Source organism: Molossus molossus, unplaced genomic scaffold (assembly GCF_014108415.1).
Source record: "Molossus molossus isolate mMolMol1 unplaced genomic scaffold, mMolMol1.p scaffold_m16_p_26, whole genome shotgun sequence".
Taxonomy (NCBI): Eukaryota; Metazoa; Chordata; class Mammalia; order Chiroptera; family Molossidae; genus Molossus; species Molossus molossus.
In genome coordinates, this window is record NW_023425362.1 from 965,498 (window position 1) to 980,739 (window position 15,242).

The window sequence follows — 15,242 nt, forward strand, 5'->3', positions numbered from 1 at the left end:
GGCAGAGACGTGGCTGGCCCTCCGCCCGGCCCTGCTTCCTGGAACGAGACCGAGGAGGAGGGGCGCACGGGCCTGGCTCTGGGCTCCGGCAGGCAGGCGTGTCCCGTAGACGGACCAGGTGAAGCGCCCGGGCCGCACCAGGCGCGGGAGGTGTGTGCCCCACGCTTGGAGCCCGGCTGTGGTCTGGCTGTGTGGCGGGTGATTCTATGCGTCCGCTTGGCTGGGCCATGGCGCCCGGACATCTGGTTAAACCGTATTTCTGGGTATGTCTGTTTCTGGATGAGTTCAGCATTTATCTTATTTATTTATTATAAAATTGTTTTTTTATTTATTGATTTTAGAGAAAGAGGGGAGAGAGAGAGAGAGGACATCGATGAAAGAACATCGACTGTCCGCCTCCTGCATGCTCCCCACTGGGGATCGGGCCCACAACCTGGGCATGTGCCCTGACTGGGAATCGAACCAGTGGCCTCTTGGTGCAGGGTCAACGCTCAACTACTGAGCCACACCGGCCGGGTGAGATCAGCGTTGACATCAGAGGACTGAGAAGGCAGAGACCCCTCAGTGTGGGGGGACCCCGTCCAATCCGTCGAGGCCTGAGTGGGACAGGAGGCCGAGCAAGGAGACATTCGCCGTCTGTCTGCCGTTCTCGGAGCTGGGACATGGCCTCCCCCTGGCTTTGAACTTGGAACCTCCCCTCCCCCCCCACTGGCTCTCCTGCGCCTCCTGCTGGCAGAGGGCAGCTCCTGGGACTTCTCGGCCTCCGGGACCACCAGTCAGACCGACCGTTGTAACCATTTTCAGGTGTAAGTGTCTGTTTGAATTCTCCCTCCCGTTCACAACAAAGCCGGCCCTGTGGAACCCCCCGGGGAACGTCCCGGTCTTCACGGCCACCTCTTCTCACAGTGACACTGACTCCCACCTGGACGGGGCGTCCCAGGCCAAGCCAGGGCCTGCGCCTCGCTCTGGCCACCAGCTCTGCGCGATGGTGGTGGCAGCCGAGGCCCCGCGAGAGGCCGGAACCTGGGGGCTGCGGCATCGACGGCGCCCAGACCCGACTCCCTTAAAGGGAAGCGGCTGCCGGGCACCTTGCCGGGCTCTTGTCCTTGAGGAGAGGTCGCTCCCTAATTCACCCAACGCCTTCTGCAGTCGCTCTGCTCTTCGAACGGGAAACCCGTGAGCTCTTTATACCAGGTCCGGGACACCTGGCGAGGGCGCCGGCCTCTCCTCAGCTCTCGTCAAACATCCCCGCTTCTGTTCTCCACCCCAGGGTCAGACGCACACTCAACATGCTCAGCGACATTCACTGTGAACGCCCTCCCCTGTGAAGCTGAAATGAACGCCGCGGGGTGACTGAGCACATATCCACGCTAAAGTCTCCATGCAAGAGGACGGCGTGTGGGGTCGCAATCGGCTGGGCGCGGCCCCGAAGGACTGCTTTGGGGGAGCCAGGCCCGTGGAGCAAGTTTGGGCCAGAGCTCCGGTGAGGTGGCTCGTCGCCCGTCGGACGTAAGAAATTACTTGTTCTCTGCGACACTGAGACTGAGTTCTGTCGGGGCCTGAACAGATGTCACTGGACAGGCCACGAAGCCACGTGGGACGTGGTGCACCCCCACAGGGAGACATGCCCGTGGACCAGCTGGTTAAAAGCAGAAGGTCCTTGCCTGGCCGATGTGGTCATATGGCTCGGGGACATTGTACTGGACACATGTAAACCCACCCTCTGGTCTCGGCCCTGCCGGATGGGGAGCAAGGCAGGTGTGCCTGTGAGCCTGCTGATGCCTCTTTATTGATGATTATTATTTTTAATCCTCACCTGAACATATTTTTTTTCATTTATCTTCAGATACAGTGTGAGGAGCGGGGAGAGAAATATCTATGTGAGAGGGACACATTGACTGGCTGCCTCCCCCACGACCCTGACCAGGGCTGGGGACTGAACCACAACCGAGGTACATGCCCTTGACCAGAACTGAACCCGAGACTCTCTGGTCCTCGGGCTGATGCTCTGACTGCTGAGCCAAACTGGTCAGGGCCTGATGACTCTTTTTTTTTAAAAATCAGAACTGTGAGTTTTTTAGTTAATTTTTGTTACAGATGTTTCTCCTCCCTCTCCCTGATTCCCCCTCCCCCTCTCTCTAATGACTCTTTATAAACCACAACACCAAATCCATCCCTGCACACATGAATTGTTTGATACTAAGAAATTTGAAACAGGACTACTGAACCACCTGGGAAAAATAAAGCAAAACAGGAATAGTTTGCCTCCTCCTCCACCCGTGACCTCTGTGGTCGCTTAGCTCTTCCTGTCCACGCCCGTCAGGCCTGAGCCACCCTGAGAACCAGCCAGTGGGGAGGGAGGACCGCTGATGACCAGAGCATGGACCACCTTTGGCTGAGCACCAGGACAACCCCAGAACCCCAAACCCTCACATGTTGGGTTCAGAGCCTTGAAAACCACACTTTCCCCTGGAAGAACTGCAGACACTTAGCTTGTGTGAGACTCCTGATCAATTTTTTCTTTTAAGTTTCTTTGAGAATAGAGGGTGATGTTTTATGTCACAGCTAAGAAACCTTTCTAAAGTCAAAGCCAGCTTTTTGTTTAATTGATTTTTCTGTTTTCTCTTTCATTGATTTCCTCTCTGATCTTGATACCTTTCTGGAGTGTACTTTTAATTCAATATGCTTGTCCTTTTTTCTACTTTCTTAAGGTGAAAGCCAAGGTCACTTTCTAAGGGCATATTTAGTGCTATGAATGTTCCTCTAAAGGAAACGTTAGCTTCATCCCACAAATTCTGAAACACTGTATTTTTATTTTTATTCGTTGAAAATTCTCTTTGTTGATCTGTGGGTTATTTAGAAGCATGTCACTTAGTTTTCAAATACATGAGGATTTCCCAAATAACTTTCAGCTGTTGGTCCCGAATTTAATCCTGCTGCAGTTGTAGAACTTAGTGGGTGTGATCTGAGTCCTGGGGCTTGTTTTATGGCCCAGACTATTCTGAGAAGCATCTCAGAAATGGGCAGAAGGGAATGACAGCTTGGGAGCCTAGATGACAAGGCGCCTCCTGGCCCTGGAGAGCCGGAAGCCACATGTACCGGAACTTACCACTCTCGTGGTGGGCTGATGGGAGTCTGTCCCTCACAGCTCCCTGAGGTCCTGACCAGGGCATGCCAGCCCCTGTCCATGCCTGGAATATAGGGTGAGAGCTGGGCTCACCGAGACCAGAAGTTGGCACCAGGTCAGCCCCGAGGGCTCTGAGGACAGAGGGAGAGAGGGGCCGGCTCCGGGCTTCCAACTGTTTTCTCAGATTCACAGTCCCACACCCTAGAGTGTGACAGGCAGTGGGCCTCAGGGGTCACCCAGCCCCCGAGAGCTGACTTCACAGCAGAGGCAACCTCTCTCGGCAGGACCAGAGGCCTGACTGGGGACGGGGCTGGCACTTGGTGGGAGGCATGTTGTCCTCTGCATGGTGCTGGTCATTACACGTGTCATCACATTAGCTCTCGCGACCACCTCACGAGGAAGGTGTCACCGTTCCCGTTCACGGCCGCAGACTCCAAGACTCAGGCCATGAAGTCATTTGCCCGCACAGCAGAGCCACGCTTTGCGTGTCCACCTGCCATCATGCCACGTCAGCGGCTGTCTTCTCGCTCACTCAGGTGTTCCTGCCCAGGCGGTGCCGCTCAGCCCCTCTCCTGGGAGCAGACAGTCCCACAGAAACTCTCCAGCTGCCTGAGCTACTCACCTAGACACCCTGCTCCCTGCGCCGACACCCACCCCGAACCAGACCCTGTGACACGACGGCCTCACAGGAAAGCGCTCGCCTCTCATCTGATGGGGCAAGTGGGCTTCAGGGTGGCTTTGAGGGGGCAGCAGAGGTGAGGGAGCTGGCTTGGGAAGATGGCGTTTCCAGCGCCCTGGGTCCCAGACGCAAGCTCACACATGGAAGGATCACTAGACATGGTTTGGGCACTGCCTCCCGGACCCCGGGGATGGCGACATGGCTGCTGGGGTGGATTTGGGGCTGTTTCCCCCGTGAGCCTCCGTGGGCAGTGGTCTCTGCTGGGATGGCTCACCGGGAGTGTGGGGGGTCGTGGGACGAAGGAAGCAAGCGCCCAACAGCCCTGCTCACCACAGTCCGAGGGGGCGCTGGGAGACGGACACCAGGCCTCACCCGCAGCCGTCCCGATGCCCACAAAGAGCCCAGAGCACCACCTGCCTCTGCCCCACGTGGGCCTGTGTGTGCTTCCTGTGTTATCGCCCTGGTGCTGGGCAGGGCCCCACCGAGAGCCAGCACCGTGCCACGCAGACGGCTCCGCGAGGCCGCCCCACCTCGGGCAGACGCGCAGACAGGCACCGTGCCCGAGCCCCGGCTGCCGCTTCCATGGCTGAACAGCACAGGGCGTCTGTTCCTCCCGGCCCCAGACCTCCCGCCGCCGGACGTCTCTCGTATGCAACATGAATCGGCGATGGAGAGCCTGACAGCGTCTCTGGGTGATGCTGCTGCATGGAGCCGGGCGAGGGTGGGAGGCCCGGAGCCCAAAGGGGGCCGAGCAGGGGGATCTGCCCTCAGGGTGCAGTGAGAGCCAACACCATTGGTGACGTGCCTGTACCCTGGACGGCCAGGGCCAGGGCAGCTCCCCACTCTAAGCAGGCGGACATCTGTTAGCTGAAGATAAAACTGCCATTTAAACTGCCCCCTTTTTCAAACTGTCTCGGCCAGATGCCACGTGCAGCCCAGCCTCTGCTAAGAAACGTGCACGACAGGGAGAAAAATGGGGGCGGAGTGAATGGAAGCGACGCAGACCATCTCCCAGGACCACACGGGAATTACAACTAAAATAAAGACAAAGCCTCGGAAAACGCAACAGAAAAGCAGTGGGACAGGACCATATAACCAGGGACACTGGTAGGATCTGTGGAGGCGCGAGAGGGTGCGGGCTGGGAGCCCACGGACAGCAGCAGTCTTAGCTGTGAGCAGTGCCCTAGGGGATAAAGACCAAGCCCGCTCCACAGCGCAGAGGGCTGGAACAGAGCACTGGATTGGCTACAGCCACTCACCGGGGGCTCCGGCAGAGGGAGGGTGGACTGGACTGGAACTCTGTGGGGACACCCGGGGTTTGGAGGGCACTCAGAGTTTTTGTTGAGTTGCGGCCACAAAGGATGGTGGCCTGCTTGCTCCTTCCCAGAGCTATGGGGGAAAGCAGCAGCCCCTCCCTCAGAGATTCACCCCCTCCAGGTGATGCAAAGAAATGCAAATTGAGCCTCATTAACAACCAGCATTTGTCCCACCCTCTGGAAATCCTCTTATGCAGAACACAGGGGCTACATTCCAAGGCCCTGAGTAACTGAGACAAATAGCCTCCAGGCAAAAAGCTATAGGATAATTGAACCTTTCCTGGGCTTGCAAATCTACCCAGTAAAGACTTGACAGTATTGTTTAATGTGGGCCCTCCCAGCTCTTCCAAACCCAGTAGAGGGAGCCACAAACAGCAGAACACCAACACCCACAGGGAAAATTTGGCAGGCTCCAAAACCCACTGAGATAGCCAAAATGATGAAACAAAGAAACAAATCCCACAAGACAACTCTACTGAAGATGAGATCAATGAAATACAGTTAAGCAAGTTATCAGAGGTCGAGTTCAGAGCCATGATCTTGAGGAAGCTCAATAGCATGAGTAAGAACATCAACACTGACTTCCGGTCAGAATGGCGGGTAGGTAAATGTGGTATTGTGTCATTCCATAACCACATCAAAGTTACAACTAAACTACAGAACAACCCTCATTCAAAACCGCCTGAAATCAAGCTTAATGGAAGGCCTACAACTATGGAATTAAAGAAGCAGTCACTCAGAGACTGGTAGGAGGGGCGCAGGCGGATGGGCTGGTCCCACACCCACATGTGGCAGATATAAATCAGGAGGATACCTTGGCTGGGAAGGTCCTCTCTGAGGACAGAGGGGTCCCCATCCCACACCAGGATCCCCGTAAGGTCCTCTCTGAGGACAGAGGGGTCCCCATCCCACACCAGGATCCCCGCTCAGGGTTCCAGTGCCAGGAAGAGAATCCCCATAACTTCTGCACTCCGTCTAAGCTTGGAGGGGAGGCAGTTCTAGGGGCTAGGGGCGCCAGAGACATACAGGGAAGAACTGAGCTGTTTGGCATTGGAGCGAGGGCTGGAGAGGGGGATTTCTCCAGGACAAACGTGCTGTCAGAGGCCTTTGTTTTTTTGGTGAGCCCTTCCCAGGGGCAGCAGACAGCCCCCATATCTGGGACTCCAGCAACCTGGCTCACAGTTTTGGCCCCACCCTGGTGATTCCCTGAGGCCCCGCCCCACCGAACTTTCAGGCCCACTCAAGCTGTTGCCAGTTGCTTTACCATAGGATTGACTTGCTTCAGGTTTTCCTAAATTCTTTCACACAAGCAGCATCTGGTCTCAGCTAGCCCCATATCTCATTAAGCAATACATAGAAACAAACACAGGGAGGCAGCCAAAATGAGGAGACAAAGAAACAGACCCCAAATTAAAGAACAGAAAAAATCTCCAGGAAAAGAACTAAGCAAAATGGAGATAAGCAATCTAACAGGTGCTGAGTTCAAAATACTTCTTATAAGGATGCTCAATGAAGAACCTCAGCGAACATAGTGAGGGCCTCAAGAGCATAAAAAAGGACCAGTCAGAAGTGAAGGAGGCATTAACTGAAATAAATAATTTATACAGATCCAATAGTAGAGTAGGTAAAGCCAAGAAGCAAATCATTGTTTTGGAATATAAGGAAGGAAAAAACACCCAATCAGAACAGCAAAAAGTAAAAAGAATCCAAAAAAATGAGGATAGTGTAAGGAGCCTCTGGGACAACTTCAAGTGTGCCAACATTCGTATCTTGGAGGTGCCAGAAGGAGAAGAGAGAGAACAAGAAATCGAAAACCTATTTGAAACAATAATGGCAGAAAACTTCCCTAACTTGGTGAAGGAAACAGACACACAAGTCCAGGAAGCACTGAGAGTCCCAAACTAGATGAATCCCAAGAGGCCCACACCAAGACACATCATCATCAAAATGCAAAATGTTCAAGACAAAGAGAGAATCTTAAAAGCAGCAAGAGAAAAGCAGTTAGTTACCTACAAGGGCATTCCCATAAGACTGTAAGCTGATTTCTCAAAAGAAACTTTGCAGGCCAGAAGGGAGTGGCAAGAAATATTCAGAGTGATGAAAAGCAAGAACCTACAACCAAGATTACTCTATCCTGCAAAGCTGTCATTTAGAAGCGATGGCCATATAAAGACTTTCCCAGACAAGAAAAAGCTAAAGGAGTTCATCACCACCAAACCATTTTCGTGGGAGGGAGAGGGGAACAGACGAGAGGTGCACCTGTCTGCTGTACCCCCACCAAGCTGACGCCAGGCTTCGGGGGTCCTGAGCGAGGGCGGGCCCCAGGGATGGACGGGGTGGAGACCCAGAGCCTGGTGGTGGGAGAGGGCCCAGGTCTCGAATGCTCTGGCCGGGGTCTTGGGAAGGTGGGTGACAGGGCACCTGGGTCCTGGGGAGATGGGCCTGGCTGCTGAGGGCAGAGTTCCTGCCTCGAGGGACCCCAGGCGCCTCCTCCTCCGGAAGCTGTCTCATGGAGACCCCGCCCTCAGGCTGCCTGGAGGGGAACCCTGGGGGGGGGGTAGCCTAGCATGGTGTCCCCTCAGGCCCTGGGCTGTGTGTCCAGCCCTCTGTGTTCATCCAACACATTGCCACTGGCCACACAGCCTCTGGTCCCAGCGGAGACTTGGGAGGGCCCGAGACCCGGCTGGACCAGCAGCTCAGCTTCTCCTCCGTCGGGCCTGCAGGTGAGGCTCCACCTGGGTCGACAGCGGAGGGAGGGCCCTCAGCAGAGGGGACGAGGGCCTGGGCTCCAGGCCCACTGGTGTGGCCACGTGGGTCACAGATGGCCGTGCCTCTGCCGTGGGCCTGTGCACGGGTGTGCGTGCATGTGTGTGTGTGTGTGTGTGTGTGCACGTGTGCCTGCTGGTGTCCCTGTGCAGGGGTGGGGGCAGGGCAGGGCGGGGCCCTGCTCGGTGGCTGGCCGGGAAGAACACCTGCTCAGGGGAGAGACAACCTCAGCACACAGGAGAGGCCTCTCGCCCTCGAGTCTGCCCGGCCTCCGTGTGAACCACACTGCGACCAGGCCGCTCAGTCTCGTTAGCGAAGTGGCCCCAGAGCTGCCCGGTGACAGGAGGTGGCTCTGAGTGAGGGCCCCAGGGGGTCCCAGGTGGACATGCTCAGCCATATCCTCAGGGCAGGCACCATCCATCCTCCGGCCCGTGTCCACCGAGTGCCAGCCCCCAGAGCACCCCGGCAGCCCAGTGCCCTCCAGGCCCCGCCGGGAGCAGAGCCACCCCCCCGGCCAGGGCACTTCTGGGAGCCAGCACCACGTCTGGGCAGGACTGCGGAAACTTTGATTATTTCTGTGACAAGAGGAGATCGGCTCTCCCAGCTTCCAGAGATGCTCCTAATTGGGTTTGCTGGCCGGTGCTTCCGACAGATGCCCACTCGGAAACCTTGCCCAGTTTTTAGCTGATTTTCCTTCATTCAGGGGAGAAGAGCAGGCGACTCGTTTGAGTCCGATTCAGGGGAGCAGAAGGGACCGCGTCCCCGCGTCCCCCACCTGGTCCCACGCTGACACCTCCTCACGCGTCCTGATCCCGTCGGCGGTCTGAGCAGTGAGGACTCGGCTGCCTCCACCGTGTCTCCCGGTCTGCCCTGTGCAGCTGTCTCTGTCTCTCTGCGTGTCTCTCAGTCTCTGTCTGTCTCTCTCTGTGTCTCCGAATCTCTCTGTGGTTTTCTCTATTTCTCTCTTTCTGTCTCCGTCTCTCCATCTCTGTCCAACTCTTTGTCTCTGTCTGTGTCTCTCTTGTCTCTCCCTCTCTGTCTCTGTCTCTCTCTCTCTGTCTCTCCCTGTCTGTCTGTCCCTATCTCTGTCTGCCTCTCCCTCTGTGTGTCTCTCCCTCTGTGGCCTCTCATCCTCAGCTGCTGGAGTCCGAGACACCTGATGTCCCCTGCTTCCTGAGGGGTGCTGGACACCCCAGGAGAGTCTGTAGCTGAGGAGAAAGATTTCTGTGGGTTCCTAACTACCAGCCGACGTCCTTTCTGAGGAAGAACACTGATGGCTGATACCTGCACAATGAACCCCCAGCAACCTACACAAACCACCTCTCCGATGGGAGCGGACCAGCCTGGCCCACAGACAGTCCCGGGACGTGCCCTTTGCTGGGCTCACATCGCGTGTTCTCCCGACAGAGTTAAACTAACGCTGGGGGAAATGTCTGAATTGTACAGACATTCAGGGGACAGCACACGCTAGCTGGAACGACATGTGTGTGAGCTAATTCTCACGTAGAGTCAGGATTTGGGAACCTGCCTCGAAGCTGGGAGTTCTGTCGTTAGCAACTGTAACCGACACCAGACACAAAACGCGTCTGAGGCCGCCTAGCACTCCTGGAGCCAAATTAAGCAGAGACAGGATTGAATCATATATGAGCGTTTGTCCCAATGACGGCAGCAGTGTGGGGAGAGCCGTAGGTCATCCTAAAATTCTGCTCTGCCCCCTTGCCAGTTGGCTGATTATATACGGGTGAGGGGGAAGAGAGCTGTAGCTGTGGGTGTAACACGGAGGGGAGGGTCTGCAGCCCCACCTTCAGGGGCTCAAAGTCCGAAAACAAGGTGGCTCGTCTTCCGTGATGTTACAAACAGCTCAGCCCACTCCTGGGACCGGAGAAAGGCCGGCATTCCTGAGGCAAACTCCTGGAGGGGTCGGGGTCCAGGCACAGCAACTAAGTTCAAGTGTTTCCTGTCCGTGGTCTGTTCTCAAAATGTGTTTCTTTTCTGACAATGGACCCACCCAGGTGCAGAGGTGTCTTGATCTTTTCACAGCCTAGTTTTATCCTCCGGTTTCTCAGGGTCTGTAAGAAAACCTTTTATCTATAGTCAGTAAGGTGAATAATCAGACAACCGTGGTTCTATTCTTATTATGTGCCTTCCCCCCTTCACAACCAGTTTGAATCTGCACCCAGAGCCTTGTGCCAATGTCCCCACAAAGTGCTGCACGAGGACATCGGCTCTTTAAGAAAACAAGGTGGGGGAGATTTTCCTTTTCTTTTTAAAAATAGACCCTTAGAGGCTACCGAGAGCCACGGGCTGCAGGGGCTGCTGGGAGAAAACAGCATTTAAATCTGAGGACTCAGGAGCTCCGAGGCCACAGAAAGCTGATGACAAAGGTGTTTTTCTTTTTTAATCCTCATCTGAGGATATTTTTCCATTTATCATCAGAGTGGGAGGGGGAGAGAGAGAGAGAGAGAAACTTTGGTGTGAGAAAGACACATTGACTGGCTGCCTCCTGCACGACCCGACCAGGGCTGGGGGTGAACGGCAACCGAGGCACGTGCCCTTGGCCGGAATCAAACCTGCGACTCATGGGTCCGCGGGCCGATGCTCTAACTGTTGAGCCCAACCGGCCAGGACGACAAAGGTGTTTTGATGGTGTCAACCGAAGGCTCGCTCTCCTCCTGGTGACTCCCGTTAGTAAGCTGAACCCCTTCAGTTGGCTGCTCCAAAGAAGCAGACCTTGGAGCTGAGAGGTCAGGACCGCCTCCTGTTCCAAAGGGCAGGAAAGAGGAGGTCAGGGTTTTTAAGAGCCAAAATCAAGTCTCAGAGCTAAAAACCCACAGCGATGCAGGAAATCCAAGTTCTACTGCCTGCCTGTCTTTTCGTTTGCTCCAAACAGCACCAATGGGCACCCTAAGTGGGGATCGGACCCACCTCCGTTTGGTGTACAGGACGATGCTCCAACCAACTGAGCCACACTTGTTGGGGAACAAGGTTCCTTTTTTGAGACATAAACAAGCTCATTCTAAAATTTGTATGGAGAGGCACAGGACCTAGAATAGCTAAACTAATACTGAAAAAGAAGAAGAAAGTGGGAAAAATTAGTCTAGCTGATGTTATGGCTCATCGTGTAGGAGAGTGGGCATTTGCGGAGGGAAAGAAACGCAGTTCAATGGAACTGAAGTCAGCACGCAACACAGACCCACACAAACACGCCCCGGGGACTATGACACCTGGCGAGCGAGTCAGCGGGGAACCGATGGTCTTTTCAACAGGGGGTGCAGGAGCAATGGGGCCCTGCAGGCAAAGAGTGAACCTGGACCTAAACGGCACACGAAATTTATGCAAAATTAACTATAAACGAACCACAGATTTAAGTATAAAACTATCAGAAAAAACAAAGGAGACCATGGTTGGGACCTAGGGCCAGACAAAGACACCAGAGGAAGTTCATCCTGGAGCTCATCAAAACAAACCTTCTGCTCCGTGGGAGGGGGAACAGGGGAGCTCGGACAGCCACTGCAAATCGCATCTCTGACAAAGAACTGCAGACAGAACCCGCAGAATCAATTCAGCATTAAAAACAAACCATCCAACCAGAAAGCAGGTAGCAGACATGAGCAGACGTTTCTCTGACGTGGGCACGCATCCTTCGTCACCGGGAAAATGCAAGTCGCAACCCCGGTGAGTTGTCGCCACACACCTGTGAGAACGGCTGAAGGAAAAACCAGCGACAGCCAAGCGCTGGAGAGGGCGCAGAAAAGATGGGTCACCCGTACTGCTGAGGGGCAGTAAACGCAAATGGTATTAAAGATCCTTATAAAACCAAACAGGGCAATGATCACAGGACCCAGCAACTGTACTCTTGGGTATTTACCCCAGAGAAACGAGACAGTATGTACACACAGACACCTGTTCACAAGCGTTTGCACAGCTTTGTTCACAGGAGTCGAAAACTGGAAGTGACCCGAACGTCTGCCAGTGAGCGAACAGTTAAGCTGTGGTTACGATGGAATATTACTCAGCAGTGAACAGGAGCAAACTCCCGACACCAGCATTTGTGATGGGCTCAAGGGAATGGACAATCTCAAAAGGTAACATATTGCTACACGGTAATTCCACGTATGCAGCATTCTAGAAATGGCAAGATCATGGCTAGAAAACAGAGTAGTCACTGATTGGACGGGGGGCAAGGATGAGGGCAAGGGAGCTGGTCGCATCAGTTTCTTCACTCTCGTGGTGCACATGCACACCTACACATGTGATAACATTACACAGAACCACCGCCACACGTGTAAGAGTGCGTGTAAAACGGGGGAAATCCACATGACGTCAGTGGGTTGTATCAACGTTGAGTTTCTGGTTGTGATATTGAACTAGAGTCCTGCAAGATGTTACCACTGGGTGAAGGGTAAACAGACCTCTCCATTCTTCCTTTCCTTTCTTTTCTTTAATCCTCACCCAGAGATATATACCCTGACGGGGAATCGAACCTGCCACCTTTTGGTGTATGGGACGACGCTCCAACCAACAGAGTCAGAGCTCTCTAAATGGTTTCTTACAACTGCACTTTAATCTACAATTACCTCACAATAAAACGTGCAGCAAGAAAACCAACCCGAGATGGTTTGACTGGTGCGATCCACCCAACTTTGAAGCAACAGTCAGTGCCCACACTGTCCGGGTTCAGAGAACACAGAAGCAGCCATAGCTACCTTACTCATTTGACACGGCGAGCGGGGTTCGGAGTAAATCACAGAGCAGGCTAATAAAAGAGGAAAGGTAAAGAGTAGGCATGTATAGGCCCATCTCATCGATGAGCATAAATACAAAAATCCTAAATAGATTGTCTCATCCAATCCCACAGAGAATACTAAATAACCTATTGCGAGGGAGCTGGGCTTATCAGGAATGCAAGGAGGGTTTGACATCAGATCAGGCTTGGCAGCAACTCAGCACAGCAGACGGGGTGCACACACGCAGCCAGGTACCAGGCTGAGCCCTCATGCACCACCATCGCTTAGATGCTTTATTCACAGACGTTGTGGAGGTAACTGTTCCCACAGAGGCACTGTTCTACGGGGGCAGAATGTTCCCCCTTCCTTTTGGGTAGCGCTTCGCCTCATGAACTCGGAATCCTGACGGTCCTAAACCCCACGTTCTGCTCAGAGGGGAACCCGAGGGTCTTCCATGCTGGTCTCATTGTGGACACAGAACAGGTGGTTCGTTGTTGAGGTCTGTCAAGTTCCCCCCTAAAAGCCCTGCTGGAGATTTGGCCCCTGGTGGCTGGGTTCGCCCAGGAGAGCCTCAGACCACATCGTGGTGCCCACTGGCCCTCTGAGGTTCCGGGGAGACAAAGGGGCTCATCCAGGCCAGGGAGGCCGGGTGGCCCAAGACGTCCTTCAAGTTCATCCACACGGAGCTGCAGGTCGTCCCGCCGCTGCCCCGTCGGCTCTGGTCCGTGCAGATGGAGTGCATCTGGACGGCGAACATCAGGGTGGCGAAAAGGAAGCCCTCCAGGGCCACGAAGAAGAGGAAGACGCGCGGGGCGCGGGGCCGCGGCGGGGCGTGCGGGTCCCACAGGCCCTGCGCGTAGGCCCGCAGCGCCGGCACCGCGAGCAGCAGCAGCACGTGCAGCGCGGCCAGCGCCGTGTACAGCGTGAACAGCACGAAGTACTTCCGGTTGTCCTCGCCCACGCAGTTGTTCACCCAGGGGCAGTGGTGGTCGGCCCGGCGGATGCAGCGGCCGCACACGAAGCAGTGGTGCGCGAGGGGCTGCGGGACGGCGCCGCACTGCGGGCAGCGGGGCGTGACGCCCAGGCTGGACTCGGAGCCCTCGGGCAGGGCGCCGGGGTCGGTGAGCATGGTCCGCAGGTGCGCCGCCAGCGCCAGGAAGGCCAGCAGGTGGGAGAGCGCGCCGTGGGCCCAGCCGTAGGCCGCGTCCTGCGCCGGCCACAGCTGCTCCACCAGCAGCAGCCCCGCGCCGCTCAGCACCAGCAGCCACGTGCTCACGGCGCACGCAATGCCCGGGACGTCGCGCACGAACCACATGCGCGGGCGGGCTGCTCCGGGGCCTGGTGCGTGGGGGCGCGCGTGGACGTCGCGCTGGGACGGAGGGGCGGGGCCGGGTCCCTGCGCGTTTCCCGCGCCCCGCCTGCCGCGCCCTCCTGCCCCGCCTGCCCGGCCGGCCGGAGACCCGCCTCCGCGCAGGGTTCTAGAACGTGCGCTCCCGCGGGATTTGTGAGCACAGAAAGGGAGGCGTCGCTTCACCCCGGTGGGCCGCCCCCCCTCCCCCGCAACAGGCATCTCTTCTTGGTGGGTGGGCCGGACGTGGACTGTGCGCCCTGAGCGCAGTTCTGTGCTCTCATGACCTACTGCAGAAGCACACATGTGTGCACACACGCCATGCACACGCAGCGCGCACACACGCCATGCACACGCAGCGCGCACACACGCCATCACACGCAGCGCGCACACACGCCATCACACGCAGCGCGCACACGCCATGCACACGCAGCACGCACACACGCCATGCACACGCAGCACGCACACACGCCATGCACACGCAGCGCGCACACACAGGCACGCACCCCGCTCCCCCCAGGCATGCACGATGAGTCCTGCTGATCTCCAAACACGTTTTTGGAGAAAGAATGGGTCTCCGCAGGATTCGGGGAGCACGTTACAACCCGTTCCCAGCTGAGACCGAGTCCCGTGGCCGGCTGAAGGCGGCGGCTGAGTACTGTTGAGTGATCTCAGGGACTGCCACTGAGGCAGGCTCCGAAAGACGCGGGACGCGAGGGCAGAGCTCGTGGGTTTGCAGGGGACGGGCGTCCGGTCTCCCGAGAGGCTGCTCCCGCACCTCCTCACAGCCTCGGTCCTGCGCTCCGGGCCAGAGGCTGCACAGCGGGTGCGGGCGGGTGCGGGCGGCCGGCAGGAATGGACGGCCTTCCCGCCGCAATAGCGTGACCCGACCCGCGCAGGGACTGGCCACGTGCCGTGCGAGGTGCGCGGGCGCCGCACGCAGGCTGGAAGCAGGTCGGGCGCAGGAGCGGCCGGCCTCCCCTTCCTCCCACCACCTCTCCAGCCCTTGGCGGGGTCCTTGTCCGCCCCTGGTCCTCGTCCCTGCCCCGCTGTCCCTGCGCGTGGTCTTGGAGGCGCGGTGGTGGGTGCCCGGCCGCTCTGGTCCTCCCGTGGGGTCTGCTGACCACGGCGCTGAGGGTTGTTCCTGGGCCACGTCAAGGGTCATGTTTGACCTGCGCGGGACTAACCTTCGGTTCCTGTCCGTGTGTTGGGAACACAGGATTTTAAAAAAAGATCTTTAAATTGATTGGAGAGAGAGAGGAAGGGAGAGAGAGAGAAA

General features: G+C 56.4%; 1 protein-coding gene across 1 annotated transcript; it reads right to left on the bottom strand.

Annotated features, from left to right (window-relative positions):
* Positions 1-13,186: 13,186 nt before the first annotated feature.
* On the bottom strand, positions 13,187-13,930 carry LOC118641125 (palmitoyltransferase ZDHHC3-like). Its single transcript, XM_036278170.1, has one exon. It carries the CDS (start codon positions 13,928-13,930, stop codon positions 13,187-13,189), a length of 744 nt encoding a protein of 247 aa, XP_036134063.1.
* Between the last annotated feature and the right edge of the window lie 1,312 nt (positions 13,931-15,242).

What these genes read in the sequence shown, in the direction of transcription:
- LOC118641125 (XM_036278170.1), bottom strand. Translation starts at nt 13,930, where the DNA reads ATGTGGTTCGTGCGCGACGTCCCGGGCATTGCGTGCGCCGTGAGCACG.